The sequence below is a fragment of the Pterocles gutturalis genome, unplaced genomic scaffold (assembly GCF_000699245.1).
Source record: "Pterocles gutturalis isolate BGI_N339 unplaced genomic scaffold, ASM69924v1 scaffold4653, whole genome shotgun sequence".
In the NCBI taxonomy this organism is placed as follows: domain Eukaryota; kingdom Metazoa; phylum Chordata; class Aves; order Pterocliformes; family Pteroclidae; genus Pterocles; species Pterocles gutturalis.
The window spans coordinates 1-13463 of record NW_010125340.1 but is presented as its reverse complement, the minus strand read 5'-3'; the positions used below and the strand labels follow the sequence as shown (position 1 = coordinate 13463).

Sequence of the window (13463 nt, the reverse complement as noted above, 5' to 3'; positions counted from 1 at the left end):
GAATGCTCTTCTAAGACAGTCCTGAATTGCTGCACTCAAGCTGTACCTGTAGTTTCACCTCTGGAGCCTTCCTTACCCTGGTGTCTTTGCTAATTTTTTTTTTTTTTTTTTGGAAGCTTTCAGCACTCACATTTTTCCAAGAAAAAGGGTAATCAATGATGGCAACATCTCCTTGTATTTACAGGCAATATGAAACAGTAGTTTTCAGAGGATACTCATTTGGACACATGCCATCTCTGCATAACATGTTATCTCTCCCTGCTGTTCAGAAAGATTTCACAGCACTGTTACAACAGAGAAAGGTGCTTGTATCACAAGGTGGTTGCACCTCACCCACCCAAGCAGGTAACATGGTTGTTTGAACTATGTCTCTTGATATTCCTGCTTCCCACAGCTTCTGAGCAGAGCCAAGCCCGATATACCCTGACATTCCTTTACAGGGGATCTGGGACTTTGCCAGGGTACCAGCTTCCAGAGTGGCATCTCCCCACATTGCTGCCTGTTTATGCCTAGTTCAACAATTAGCTTAAGCAAACATGAGGTAAGGCTGTCACTAAGGAGGACAACCTATACACCCAATTCTGCCAGCTAGTCATTCCTGGCTTTGTGCTGCCTTTTCCCATATGCTGTTGTAAGCATTTGTGTGACTGCATAGTACACCAGAGAGGAAAATTAATCCAGGCTAAGGTAACCATACTCTGGCTAGGTTTAACCAGAACCACTGCCTGACTGCACAGCTCTTCTGGAGATGTAAGGGAGTGGGTGCTATACAGGAAAGAAAGAGATCCCCATGGTGGCTATTTTCTCCTTCGGTAGAAGGGCTGGCATATGTCATCCTAAACTGCTGATGGAACTGCGGCCTCAGCCTGTCCCAGAGCAGTCATTGTTTTGGTATCTGTTCTGCTCATACAAGAATCTGTACACAATAATTAATACAAACAATTGGTGGTCTTGATGAAAGCAGAGAGGAAAAGCAGGCTTTCCGTTTGCCTCAGCACATGCCTATAAGCTTTTATGCACATGCCTACAATGCACAAGATTCAGGCAAAACCAACATGTCTGTTGTTTGGGAGGCAGGTAAGCTGGTCTCTTCTCAAACTTGTGGGAAAAAGGCAGCTCTTAATGAAAAATAAAGGGCTAGGCAGCTGTCACTCAGCATTGTAACTGTTACCAGTCTGGGGCAGTAGCTGAATGTCTGAGAGGATGCCATTGTATGGTTAGTCCTGCTTACAGGGACCGTTGAGGAAGGGATTGTTCTACCCTTCAGCTCGCCCAGCTGTTTTATTTTTGCACTGCCCTCTGCTCAAGGTGGTGTGACTACAGCAGTACAAGTTTTGGCTTCACTTTCAAAAATGAATTCTGTGCTATGACCCTACAGTAGGATAAAGCATCTGCAAAGGGAGTAAACATTTTTATCTCAGTAGGTCTTTCAGTTGCTTTCTAAGCCATGATGTGTAAGTTTAGAAAGGACTTTTTATAATATGGAGAAAAAAATAGTTAGGAAAATATCTGAAAAGGTTACCAGTATTCCCATGCTGACTCTGTTGTCAAGCCATTTGTCTAATTATCTTTGGAGCAAGGATAGCACCAGGCGACTAAAAAAGAATACTGAGGCTGAGACTGTGGTACTTATTCAGGAATAAAACAAAAGAGGATGAAGATTTACTAATGGATGTCTCCCATTTGAGGTCTGCAGAGCAGATATTTATAGGGCCTTGTAAAAATGAAAGCTCATATCCACTTTCCTCCAGAAACACTACTGAAAATGAGATAAACATCCTAATGGATTTAGCTAAGAATTACAGCTATTTAAAAATAAATAGCCTTGAATCTGTAAAGAGATATTTTAAAAAATCACTTGGAATGTTACAACACTGATAATTATTGTGTATTCATCTGCCAGGAACACTGGGGCTTCTAATGGCATTTAATTCAAACAACCCTTCTTTGACAAGCATAAAAGGCCTTAGAAAAGAAAACATTGCTCATTGCAATTTAAATCTTTAGTTTGTTTGTTTGCTTGCTTGAAACTATTGTGAGAGACGGCTCTGAAAAGCATGACAAACTCCACAGATGAGCCCAAAGAAATGGCTTTAAACCAGGCTGTGTGGAGAGCAGATGCTACCCTCTAGTGCCAGTGAATCTTTAAAGGACCTTCCTTAGTGTGTGGAAGAGACTCTTCTGCAGGGCCCTCTGTCTGTGCACATGTGGGGAACCCTCTCAGTGGTTCAGGGAGAGGGGAGATGTTGCGGGTCACTTAAGGCAAGGGAAGAAATCTCCTGCAAGGTTTCTTCTGCTGGAGAGCTCCATGGCAGATCTGCTGCATGGCTGGAGCCCACCTCCAGAATTTTCAGCCACTCACATCCTGACCAGACAAACTTTTCCCTCACACATCCCAAGAGCCAACAGCTGTAATAATTGCTAAGTGCAACACACTGGCCTGATGGTGCAGGTTTTCACACGAGGCCATCCATGGGAAATGTGCATGAGACTGAACTGTGAGGCCTGGTTTTCCTACCGGGTGGAAATAACAGTGCAGAGGTTGGTGATGCAAAGAAGGAAGACAGATGTTTTCAAAAAATGAGAGAACGCAAATACATTTTGGTGGATTAGGCTTTTTTTTCTTGCACTCTGCTCATCTCAACAGAGGCAGAAGACAGTGGGCAGAGAAGTACATTTGTGGTACTGTTTTCTCCTGGTTAAAAGTAATCACAGGAAATATTCAGTGCCCATGCAGCAGCTATGTACAGAGCTGGGCAGCCTGCAAAGCCTGTGGAAGTAAGCACAGAAGAGCTGTAACCTGACCTTCTTCAAGCTGCGGCAACAAGCTGAAGCACAGGTTCTCTCTCTCTGTGCACCCCAAAGAATGCAGCAGCTAACACAAAAGGTGCAAACTGAACAGTTTGATTTAATTCCTGGTTAACAGGCTTGTTAAAACCTATTACTTACACTTAATTGAGCTTCCTTTTCCCTAAGACCTGCTACACCTTTCAAAAAGCATATTTGAGAGCCCCATAGCAGATACAAAAATGGTTAAAATATTACTTTAGACAGGTGGAAACAGGTGTGTTTACCCTGTAGAGGAAGATGTTCAAATCTTGAAAAAAATCTGTTTGGAAATCTGTTTCTGCTCTAGCAGAAACTATTTAGGTATCATTCTAGGGTGGCCTAAAGCCAACGGTCATTGTTAGGAGAAGGTCAATTTTCCAGCATCTATGTCTCTTCTGACTGTTCAAGTAAGTTTACAGAAAATTGCTTTCTGTAAGGACTGTGGCCAACTACAGAATTTTACACACTCCTTTTAGCATAGCTTTACTTTGAAATGGTTGACTTCATTACGTTATGTGCTATTAGAATACTATTTGCTATTTACATATACAGCATTTATGTATGACTACAGCCTAGAAATATTCAAAAGTACAACTAAGCAAATATGTGTACGTGAATATCAGTAGAAAAATTAACATCAAAGCATGAAATAGCACCAAATTGTTTTCAGCACACGACTAATGCCATAGGCTAGCCATCTAGCTTTGGCAGAGCGTCGGGGTGGCATAAATTTTTGTCGTTTTGTTTTGATGGCTGCCCAAACCCAGAGCTCTCCCATGAAGTGCAGCTTCACAAGGTTATCAACTTAATTAGGTGAGTACATTAGCATCTCCTTGGCTGTTAAGTAAAGAGCACATTTTATAGATGGAGACTGGATGGGCATATGCAAGCACCTTGGAAATGCAAGTTTTCTCATAGGACGGAATAAATCTTTGTACCCAACAGAAGTGAAGATTTAAATAGGCCTTTTGCTTGCACCTCTGCCACACAGCAGATTTTTCCTTTAATCTCGACAACAGGGCAGGATACTTTCTTCCTGTGCGGTATTATATCCAAGAGAAGCATTTTTAAGTCTTTTGAATTGCACAACTGTTTTAATTTGCAACCAGATGGCAGCAAAGAAACTCATTTTAGGTTTCCAAAGATGGAAAACCTTGTACAGATCCATTTTGTAGACAGTGGTTTTCAGCATTAGAGTAATAAGGCATCCATCTCCTAAATGGAAGTGCCTAACAGTCATTTGTGACTGTGAAGGATGAGTGTTTCTTGTCCTAAACTAAACTACTGTTTGAGAATATGCAGAACACCCAACACACTTTAGAGCTTCTCTCCTCCTTGATCCTTATAGCTTTGTAGTCTTAGAAACCTTGACATTGCTAACAGAAAGCCACTGACTGCAGCTGACCACTATATTCCAGACATTCTGGTCTGGAATCTATAGCCAGCTCTTAGGAGTTTCCAGTAACTTTGCATTAGAAGTAGCTATAGTCATTATTTACCTCTGAAAACCTTGATGCTTTCTTTTTTTAAAGAGCAAAAATGCACACTTTTTAATTTTTTTAATGGCTCATTGGAATGATTAAAGAATCCTCTTGATGGGCTAAAGCAAAATGATGCACTGATAATTCATGTAATGATTACTTTTAGCAGTCATAAAATGAGATTACATATACATTCTTACCTCTTCCCATTCTGTGTGATACCAGGAGGGTGGGCAGTCAAAGCGATTACATGCTTGCACAAGGGATGGCTTAGGTTTATAGCACAATTCGTCTGCCAAAATCACAGTCTCGTTTGTCTCTCTTGATAGTAGATGAGAACAGAAGACATCTCGTGTCTGCAAACCGACTCCACAGGTAAGACTGCAGGTGCTCCATTTCCCAATCTCCCATCTGTGAAGGTGTAAGCAGAGAAAATCTTAAGCACAGAATAAAGGCACCTCAATTTTTCTCTTTTTATGATGATAGATGGAGTGAAGAAGCAGTAAATAAAAAAGGAATTCTCCTTCTCTGATCACTGTCATCCTTCTTGTAGCTGCAGGGTGCAGCTAAAAAGAATATTTACTGTTGCTCTGCATTTTCCGTTCTTGTCAAAAGCTCTTGGACTTCAAGACTTTTGGACTCCTGCAATACCATAGGAACAGTTTTGTATCTTAAATTAAAAGTTTTCAGTGGGCAGGAGCCTGCTCAATGTATTTCAAGACCAAATGGATTTAATTAGCTGTTTTTTTCCATTTTTAACAAAAAAAAAAAAAAAAAAAAAGAGGAAGATATTAACAAAGTCCATCAAAGGAATGTATCAGTGAATTGCTGAGCATGAGTTTCTTCCAGAAGATCCATTTGTGGTGTTCCTGACTGACTTGTCCTTGTTGTGGAGGTAGGGAGTGCTAAGGCCTTGAGAGGGGCAATGGGAGAGCAAGGGAGATCGTCTTCAACTCCTCGGCGAACACCAGCCAGTAAGCCAGCCATTCTCTGCACTAACTATGTAAATCCTGCACCAACAAGATTGTTGATGGCTGAGTTTCAATGTTCATCACATTAAAATCATATTTCTGCTATCCGAGTCACCAATACACAGAAAATTGCTTAAAATATTAGGTCTTCCACTCTTGTACTCTACTAGAAGACACTTCAGATATATGCAGAAATGTCTACACAAAAAATTCCTATATTCAGAGTGAGAATATAAGAAAATAGCCTTCCTATCAGCTTTACATAGAACACCACACTAGTCTGGACATACTCCCATATCCAAAATGGAAATATGAGATTCAGATACTGACACTTTTTCTAACTGTGAAAAATAGCTTCCTTTTCTGCATGATGTTATTGAAAGTGATTGCTGGAGGAGTAAATTAAACATTCAGGTCAAGGAAGGCTCTGAGAACCCTGAAGAAAGCAAAGCCAGACAGAAACTAAAGAGACTGATTATGAAGAAAGATGCCCTCAGGCTCTAAGCAGGATAGAGGCAGACCACGAAGGAAAGTTATGAAGCATGTCAGCAGCATGAAGCAGAATTTGTGGAAGAAGCAGAGGAAAAACACTCTGACAGTCTGAGATCAGCAGTCAATGGAAATGGCTCAACATGTTTAAAATGCATTATGTTAGTAAACACATTATGGAAATACAGAAAAATGTTAAGGTTGTGTAATCCTACAGTCACAGAACAATTCTAAATTCTCTATTTATTTTATAAAGTTGTTTTCAGTATTTGTTCCCTTCCTCTTAGTAACACACATAAGAAATTCATACAGCTAGAAGGTAAGAAATATTTTTTCCTCCCTAGATGATAATGCTGATGGATCAAAAAGCCACATTGCTCCCCTCCTGTGCTCCATCTACTGACATCATTCTCTGATTTTATAACAGGATAGGATATGTCCTGAGCAACACCATAAGCACTAGTAACAACATAGTTCGCTCTTAGACAACAGCCTTGGTTTTGCTAGTAGCAGTGAAAAAAAATGTATTTAAGCCTTTCTAACAATGAACACATCTTGCATGCTGATTTAGAAGTTGCCATGGTCACTTTCCAGGCCATAATACACTGAAGGCCACTAAAGCCTGATAGGTGTAACAGAAGCTCTTTAGCAGTTGAATAGGAGTGACATCTATCAGCCAGGTAAATTAATCCGGAGTGTGTTCTCCATATGAATGGTCTTGGGAGAGAGGTCCTCCCAGGTTTTCCCATAAAATTCTCATCCAGAATTAATGTGGATATCAGCTACCCTTGAGTTTTGGCACAATCTAAAATGAGATATTTGAGTAGGTGCTGAAAAGAAGGCATTTTCTTATTTCAGAATCTATTTTGATATGTGGTTAGTTGCCAGAGTTTCTTTTATTCAAGTGATGGCAGTAGCTGTTCCCTCCAGCAACTCATTGTTTGTTATTGGTATAAGTGTGCAATATTTCTGTTGGCAGTTGACATCTCTGTGGCTAGCACGCCACACAAAGTCTTTGGAGATCTTGGCTTCTGCAGGAGAAGGTATCTGTTTCTTCTTCCAGAAATAAATGCTGTGTTTCAGTAAAGGGAAAGGATTTGTTTTCTCAGTGTCTGAAATTTCTGTTGCAGGTTGCACCTGTTGCCCTATCCATAAAACAGTTTTGTTCACAATTCTTTCCAGATGCTTTAAACAGAAGATTCCTTAGAGGTGCTCAGGAAATACGAGGTCAAATTCTCTCTTACCCTTGTACTTTCATAGTCCCCAGAGACTTTTATGGGCCTTCATAGATAAAAAGTAAAGAATGTAGAGTGGAGTAGGGGTGTGCAAGTAAGCAAAACCATAAGTGATTGGCAGAAGTTCAAAGTTCTAAAAAACACAGAGGAGATCAGTGTTCTGGGCTGTAGATCTATTTTATAATAGCTAATGGTGCTTCCAACAAGTCATTGATTTGGCACTTTGTGTATTGCTTCTCAGAGCCTGGTGAAGACACTGCATGGTTTTGGTCTGAAATTCTTTTTACCCCTCCTTCTTTTTCCTCCACTAGTGCCTAAAGCTACACTAATATGTAATGACAGAGAAACAATGTCTTTTTAGCTTTTTTTACAGCAGGACTCTCTGCTCCCAAAACCTTGACTTGTCCTAACTCTAGGTCTATCAGTTTATCAGTTGTCTGCCTCCATCTCCTAAATACCTAAGTAGTGGTTATGTATTTAAGCACAAAATAGATTTTAAAAATATTTCATCTGCTGTACTTCATAAAAAAACAGATTTCGAAAGGTTTTCATCCCTTGCAGAGGCTGACATACATACGATACGTTGAATAGGTGAACTGACTGAAGGAAAACTATATTAATACAAAACCACAGAGACATTTGGAGATGGCTAACAGTGGGGAATATAACAGCGAAAAGGCAATTCACAGGGCCGAATGTGTTGAAATGGGTGTATGTATATTAGCGATACATTGTCATGGCCTGGATCCGTACCCATACCCTCCCAAATGATGCTGTTTATCCACATCCATTTATGTTTATTTATGTCTCAAACAATGGGCAGAACATTTTCTAAAGAAGAGGCTCCACCAGGAGTGCTTGGGCAGAGCACTTGGACAGAACATTTCTAAAGAAGAGACATATAGACCATGTCTACAAACAGCTCAAGCAGAGCATGTTGTAAGAAAAGCCCTTTTGTGAACAAACATTAGAGAGTTGTAAAATTTTTGAGTGACAGGCACACCTGTTGAGGTGCGGCATGGCTGCTGGGGTTGGAGTCATCTCCCCAGTGGAGAACCAGCTGCCCCCTCCATGAAGCTAACCTGGATGCAGGGCTGTTGCATCCATCAAAGGTCAACCCCGAAGGTGACATGGATGCAGGGCCCCCCCGAAGGGTGGTCCTGGAACTGTATAACAGGTGAGCCCAAACCGTACTCCCTGCCGACCCATCACCACCCCATGCCAGGAGTTTCTGCCTGAAATTAAGACTTCTGCCTGAAGAGAAGACGTGCTGGAATGAGGGACTGGTGATGCTATCCATGTCTCTGTGTTTGTGTTTGTCTCTTTGCGTGTCTCTCTCTGTCCTTCTGCCCCCCTTTCTAACCTTTTTGACTCTGAATAATGATTGAGCCTTATTTGGTGCTTGCTTAATTGATAAGTGATGTCTGGTGATAACTGATAAATGTGATTTGGTGCTCAACTCTGAGAAGTTGATTCGTGATGTTTTTGCAGTGGCAGAGGTAAATAAAACTGTGTTGTACTGTTCCTTGAATCACTGTCTGACTACACCTACCTGGTGCTCCTCTTTGGGGAATCACAAAAAACCTCTCTCGACTGTCCACTGTAGTGGGGTAAGACATACATGTACTAGAATACACATATAAGCATGTTTCTCAAATTAACGTAAATAAAAGTGAGTTTCCACTGGAAATGTAGAGGGACTGTAAGTACCATCACAAATCCAAAATACAAAACTGATCACAGAGACTTTTCACTTTCCAGATGAACAATCTCCTACTTCCAGCAGACTGTTGTGATGCCTTAGTAGTTTTTTTTTAGAATTGGTGAAATATATTGAGACACACAATGCCACGAAGACAGGCAAACTAAGTAGTGAACCTGATCTGACTGCCCAAGGCAATGGTTTTCCTTTATGTTTTCTTATACACAATGCTAATGGTGTGGTCTAAATACCAGATATAAACTAATGAAAAGCCCAACCAACTGGAGCATTGAATTTCTTGCACTTCCAGGAACTATAAACCAACAAAGTGAATTAGTAATGGACAGATTCCGTGAACGGAAAAACACTGGTTAGGGAACCTAACAGTCAGTTCATGTTACAAATTAGACTAATCATCTGTAATACACTATTAATTTTACAAATTAAAGTTCTAATTTCTGAAGGGCCAAGAGAAACTCTAATTTTCTGGAGCATTCTCATTAGGCTTGACTAAGCAGTGCTTCTGCATGTACTTAACTTCAGGTAAACAAGGAGTTTCCACAATTAATCATGGTCAGGATGTTTTAAAATTTGAGTATTTGCAGCTCCCTTGAATAAAAGGAAGAGAACAATTGTGAAGCTCCAGTTGACAAAAAAGGGCCAATAATCCGATAATCTTGATTTCTATCACAGCAAAATCAATCTGTATCATTAATATAAGCCAATTCAAGCCAGATTCAAGTCGGACCCTGTGGGAGTAGTCTGTTCCCAAAGGACTGCACCCCGTGGAAGTGACCCACACTGTAGCAGTTCATGAAGAACTGCAGCCTGTGGGAAGGACTGATGTTAGAGAAGTTTGTGAAGGTCTCCCATGGGAGGGACCCCCCTGGAGCAGGGGAAGAGTGTGAAGAGTCCTCCCCTGAGGAGGAAGGAACAGGAGAAACAACACGTGATGAACTGACTGCAACTCCCATTCTCCTTCCCCCTGTGCAGCTGGTGGCAAGTAAGTAGAGAAATTGAAAGCAAAGTTGAGCCTGGGAAGAAGGGAGGGGTAAGGGGGAGGGTGTTTTTAAGACTTACTTTTTATTTCTCATTGTCCTGCTCTGTTTTGATTGGCAACAAATTAAATTACTTTTTTCCCCAAGGTGAGTCTGTTCTGTCCATGACAGTAATCAGTGAGTGATCTCCCTGTCCTTATCGTAACTCACAAGCTTTTTTTTTATATTTTCTCTCCTCTGTTCAGCTCAGGAGGGGAGTGACAGAGTGGCTTTGGTGGGCACTTGGCATCAAGCCAGGGTCAATCCACCCCAGCGCGTTATGAGTAACAACAGGGACAACAATGCAGTTTTGCCTCAGTTTTGTAATGTTCCTCTTATTGCTACAGGAACTGGAGTCCACATAATAATTCTGCTAGCTAGGTGGACCAAAAAGTGGCACCAGCTAGTAACCAGCTACTCATGGCAGGAGAAGCTGGTTGAACTAGAGTTGTTGTCCCAGTGGAGCCACAAGCCTTCAGAAAAAAAGCACTTACACTCCCATAGGCAGTCTGGAAAAACTAAATTACTTAGGTAGAACTTGAAAAATTTATAGTCTTGAGCCAAAGCACTATGGAGCCAATGGCTTTGGATCAGTCCCTCTATGCAGAGTATACATAGTAAAACCCAAAACATTCTAAGCTGTTGGGTGTTATAATTAAAGAATATTTTCTAGAGAGACATGATTTTCATACTGACAGAATCCCTCCAAGCACTGCCAAGAAAATTGAACACTGCACAGGAAAACTAAACAGCCTTCTAGACAAGGACCTCCCAAGCTAGTTCTAAAAAACGGAAATTATTGACATTTTTATGTGGTTAAAAGTGATATGAAAGTGATACAAAAGAACTTTTCTTATTCCTAAAATAAACATTCACCAGCATGGTGAGAGGTTTTCCTGGAAGGATGTTACTTAGCATCTGACACCTGCCTGGATAGAGATGTTCCTCAGTATACAAGAGCCGAGTGGCAGCCATGCATATGTGAATGCAACAGACTGAGTATTCAAATACTATGTCAGTACTGGCCTCCTCTTGTCCTCTGTCAACCTATGCATCCTGCATTGGATTCTGCAGACTGAGAAGTCTACTCGGAGCCCATACATCTCCTCTCTTTTTTTTTTTTCTGTTATCTATCTGGAGCTGTGTTAGTGGCAAATCTTCCTGTTTCCTACAGGAAGGGCTCTACGAAGGGCTGTGAAAGGCTTTCTTGAGGCTCCTTTAACAGATTTATATTGAGTTGAGCCAGTATCCTCAGTGTCAGGTCTTAAATACCATGCAGAATGTATTCTTAAATTTTGGATTTTACTGTCAATCCTGTTTGGGTAGTGTACTTTCCAGCAGTGAAACTACAGGGTCGAGATGAGAACTCCCAGGTAATTTCCTGGCTTTGTGATCAAACTAATATCAAATAAGGGGGCATAAAAGGCAAGAATTTAACTGCAACTATTTTTTCATTCAGCTGTTGAATCACTCACTGTAAAATCAGACTGCTTCTTTGGAATGAAGTGTGAGAGCTAAGACCTCCACCCAGGTGTTTAAATTTGGATCTTACTCTCTAGGAAGTGATCTCCCTACTGCCACAGTTCAGTTCATGCTAGAGAGAACATTACAAATATATGTACATTATACACACACCTCAAAGGAAAACTGAGATTTAACTAAGCTTTGAAAAAGTTAATACTTGATTAAGAAATAAAAATGAAAACTACTTTTAAATTAGAAGCAGCAGCAACAGAAAATAATTCCCACTTTGTTGCTCAGTGCAAGACTGACAAAGTCTGATTTTCAGTTATCACCAATGTGACAAGGGCAAGGAAGGTTTCAGGGGATCCTTGTGCACAAGTGAGAATGAGGTGCTTTTCTGCAAAAAGCACCTTCCTTGCAAGTGAAGGGAATCCATTAAAGAGATGCCTATGCAGACAACACACGCAAGCAGATCAAAGGCTCAATGAAAGTGCTCTGGGAGCTGACAGAAGTGGCCTGCATTCACTCTGTAGACTTATTGTTATCAATGAATATTGCAGCTTATTATAGCCAAAGTGGCAGGGAGCCAATATTTATATAACAGAGTCAAAGAGAGGAAAACAGAGGAGGAACTCAGGAACTCGGAGAAGAACAGTGGGTAAATGGAGTATGCAACAACTCTACAAATAGCAATTTTGGTTGCTGGAGTAACCTTCTGATATGTTTCAAGCAATATATATATAAGGTTCCTTACAGTAAAAAAAGTCTTCCTGCCTCTTGAGTTGAAGGCAGAGAACATCAACCATTAGGGCAGGACAGAAAAGAGGGTTTGTGTTTTTCTGCCAACACTCTGAACAATGGAACATTGTCCAGTGGATCTTTCAGGAGAATACTGCAAACGCAGAATGCATGAACCCCAACGGAACATGAAAAGACAGCTTCAGGTAAGTGAACTGGTTTGGAAGAGAATTGGTTTGAGAGATGGGCACATACAGGCTGATGAAAAGTACCTCGCAAGAGACTTTTACTCTCTAGGATAACCACGCCATTGAGACAAATGTTAGCAACGGCTGTCTTTGATATAACTACACAGATCAAATTAGGCTTGATAGACAAATGAGTACCAGTTTTTTGTCTCAAGGGTAGACTTGGGCTCACTCTTAAAGCAGCAACTCCTTACAAGGAGCTTGTTTGATATTTTATGTGAGATACAAGAATGAATGAATGAACAAATGAAAGCATGTCCTTCGTAAACACTTTCAAAACCAGACAGGAAACAGTTGAAGAACAGACTAAATTAGTGTAAAGGTGGAAACATGGTTATGAAGTAATATAGGGAGGTTTGAGGAACAGGACAGAAATAGCATGAATTGCACTTGCAATGACAGACGGCAGAAACTGAATGAGGAGTGCAGGGAGGAACACACAATTTGGGAACTACAGTAGAGCAGGATAATATCCCCTTCCCTAAACCTACACTGAAGTAGTGCAAAAACACAAGAACCACTAATTTATGAAATAAATTGTGCACATCAGTGTATGAAGTGCTTTGCAGAGGGACACTTTAACACCCTGACACCCATCACAAGAGCTGCTTTATGTTGAAAACTCCCTGGCTATTTTCACACTGGTGCTTTCCATGCTGTACTGGCTCATAAGCCAACACCTTTTCTGAGGCCAAACTTTATGCCATATGGAAAATGTTAAAAAACAGCTGTTCCTGAAGGAGAAATCAACAAGCATACATACACCAGAAAACAAAGAATGAAAAAGCTCAGCAGGTGAGAAAGATGATAATTTGTAATCTGAATTACCATCTAAAATGAAGCATTTTAAAAATCAGACAGCTGAAAATACATGTTGATGGCACAGAAAGAATATACAAGAAGCCTGATTTCACAACCTATAAGATCAATATTCATAAACATGTGATTTTGTCCCACAGAGTAACAAGACTCTCCTAAAATCTAAGGATGATGTTGCCGAAACGATCAGTGCAGGAAGGAACTAAAGCAGATGTCACTGGATTGAATGGACAAAGAAAGCAGATCCATGATTTTTTTAAAGAGTGTTCAGATAACAGTGAGTGGGCTTAAGTAATTCTCTAGCAAGTCCAAGTTTTAGGAGCACTACTGCCACAAAAAAAGCAGATAAAATGAGCTTCTTCCTGACCTGTCTGGCAGCATTACAGGGAAATATTTTAATTAGGATGAACTGTTCCTGAACTATTTCTCACAGAATCACAGAATGTTAGA

The 13463-nt window shown here is 40.6% G+C and overlaps 1 protein-coding gene across 1 annotated transcript in view; it reads right to left on the bottom strand.

Moving 5' to 3' along the window:
• The window catches only part of LOC104465463 (ADAMTS-like protein 1), a gene marked incomplete at both ends in the record, with an annotated part of 30539 nt that extends 25818 nt beyond the window's left edge, over positions 1-4721 (bottom strand). Inside the window, one exon of the mRNA XM_010078511.1 lies at positions 4511-4721. Coding sequence (XP_010076813.1) covers positions 4511-4721 — 211 coding nt within the window. The remainder of the gene's footprint in view (positions 1-4510) is intronic.
• Positions 4722-13463: the final 8742 nt, after the last annotated feature.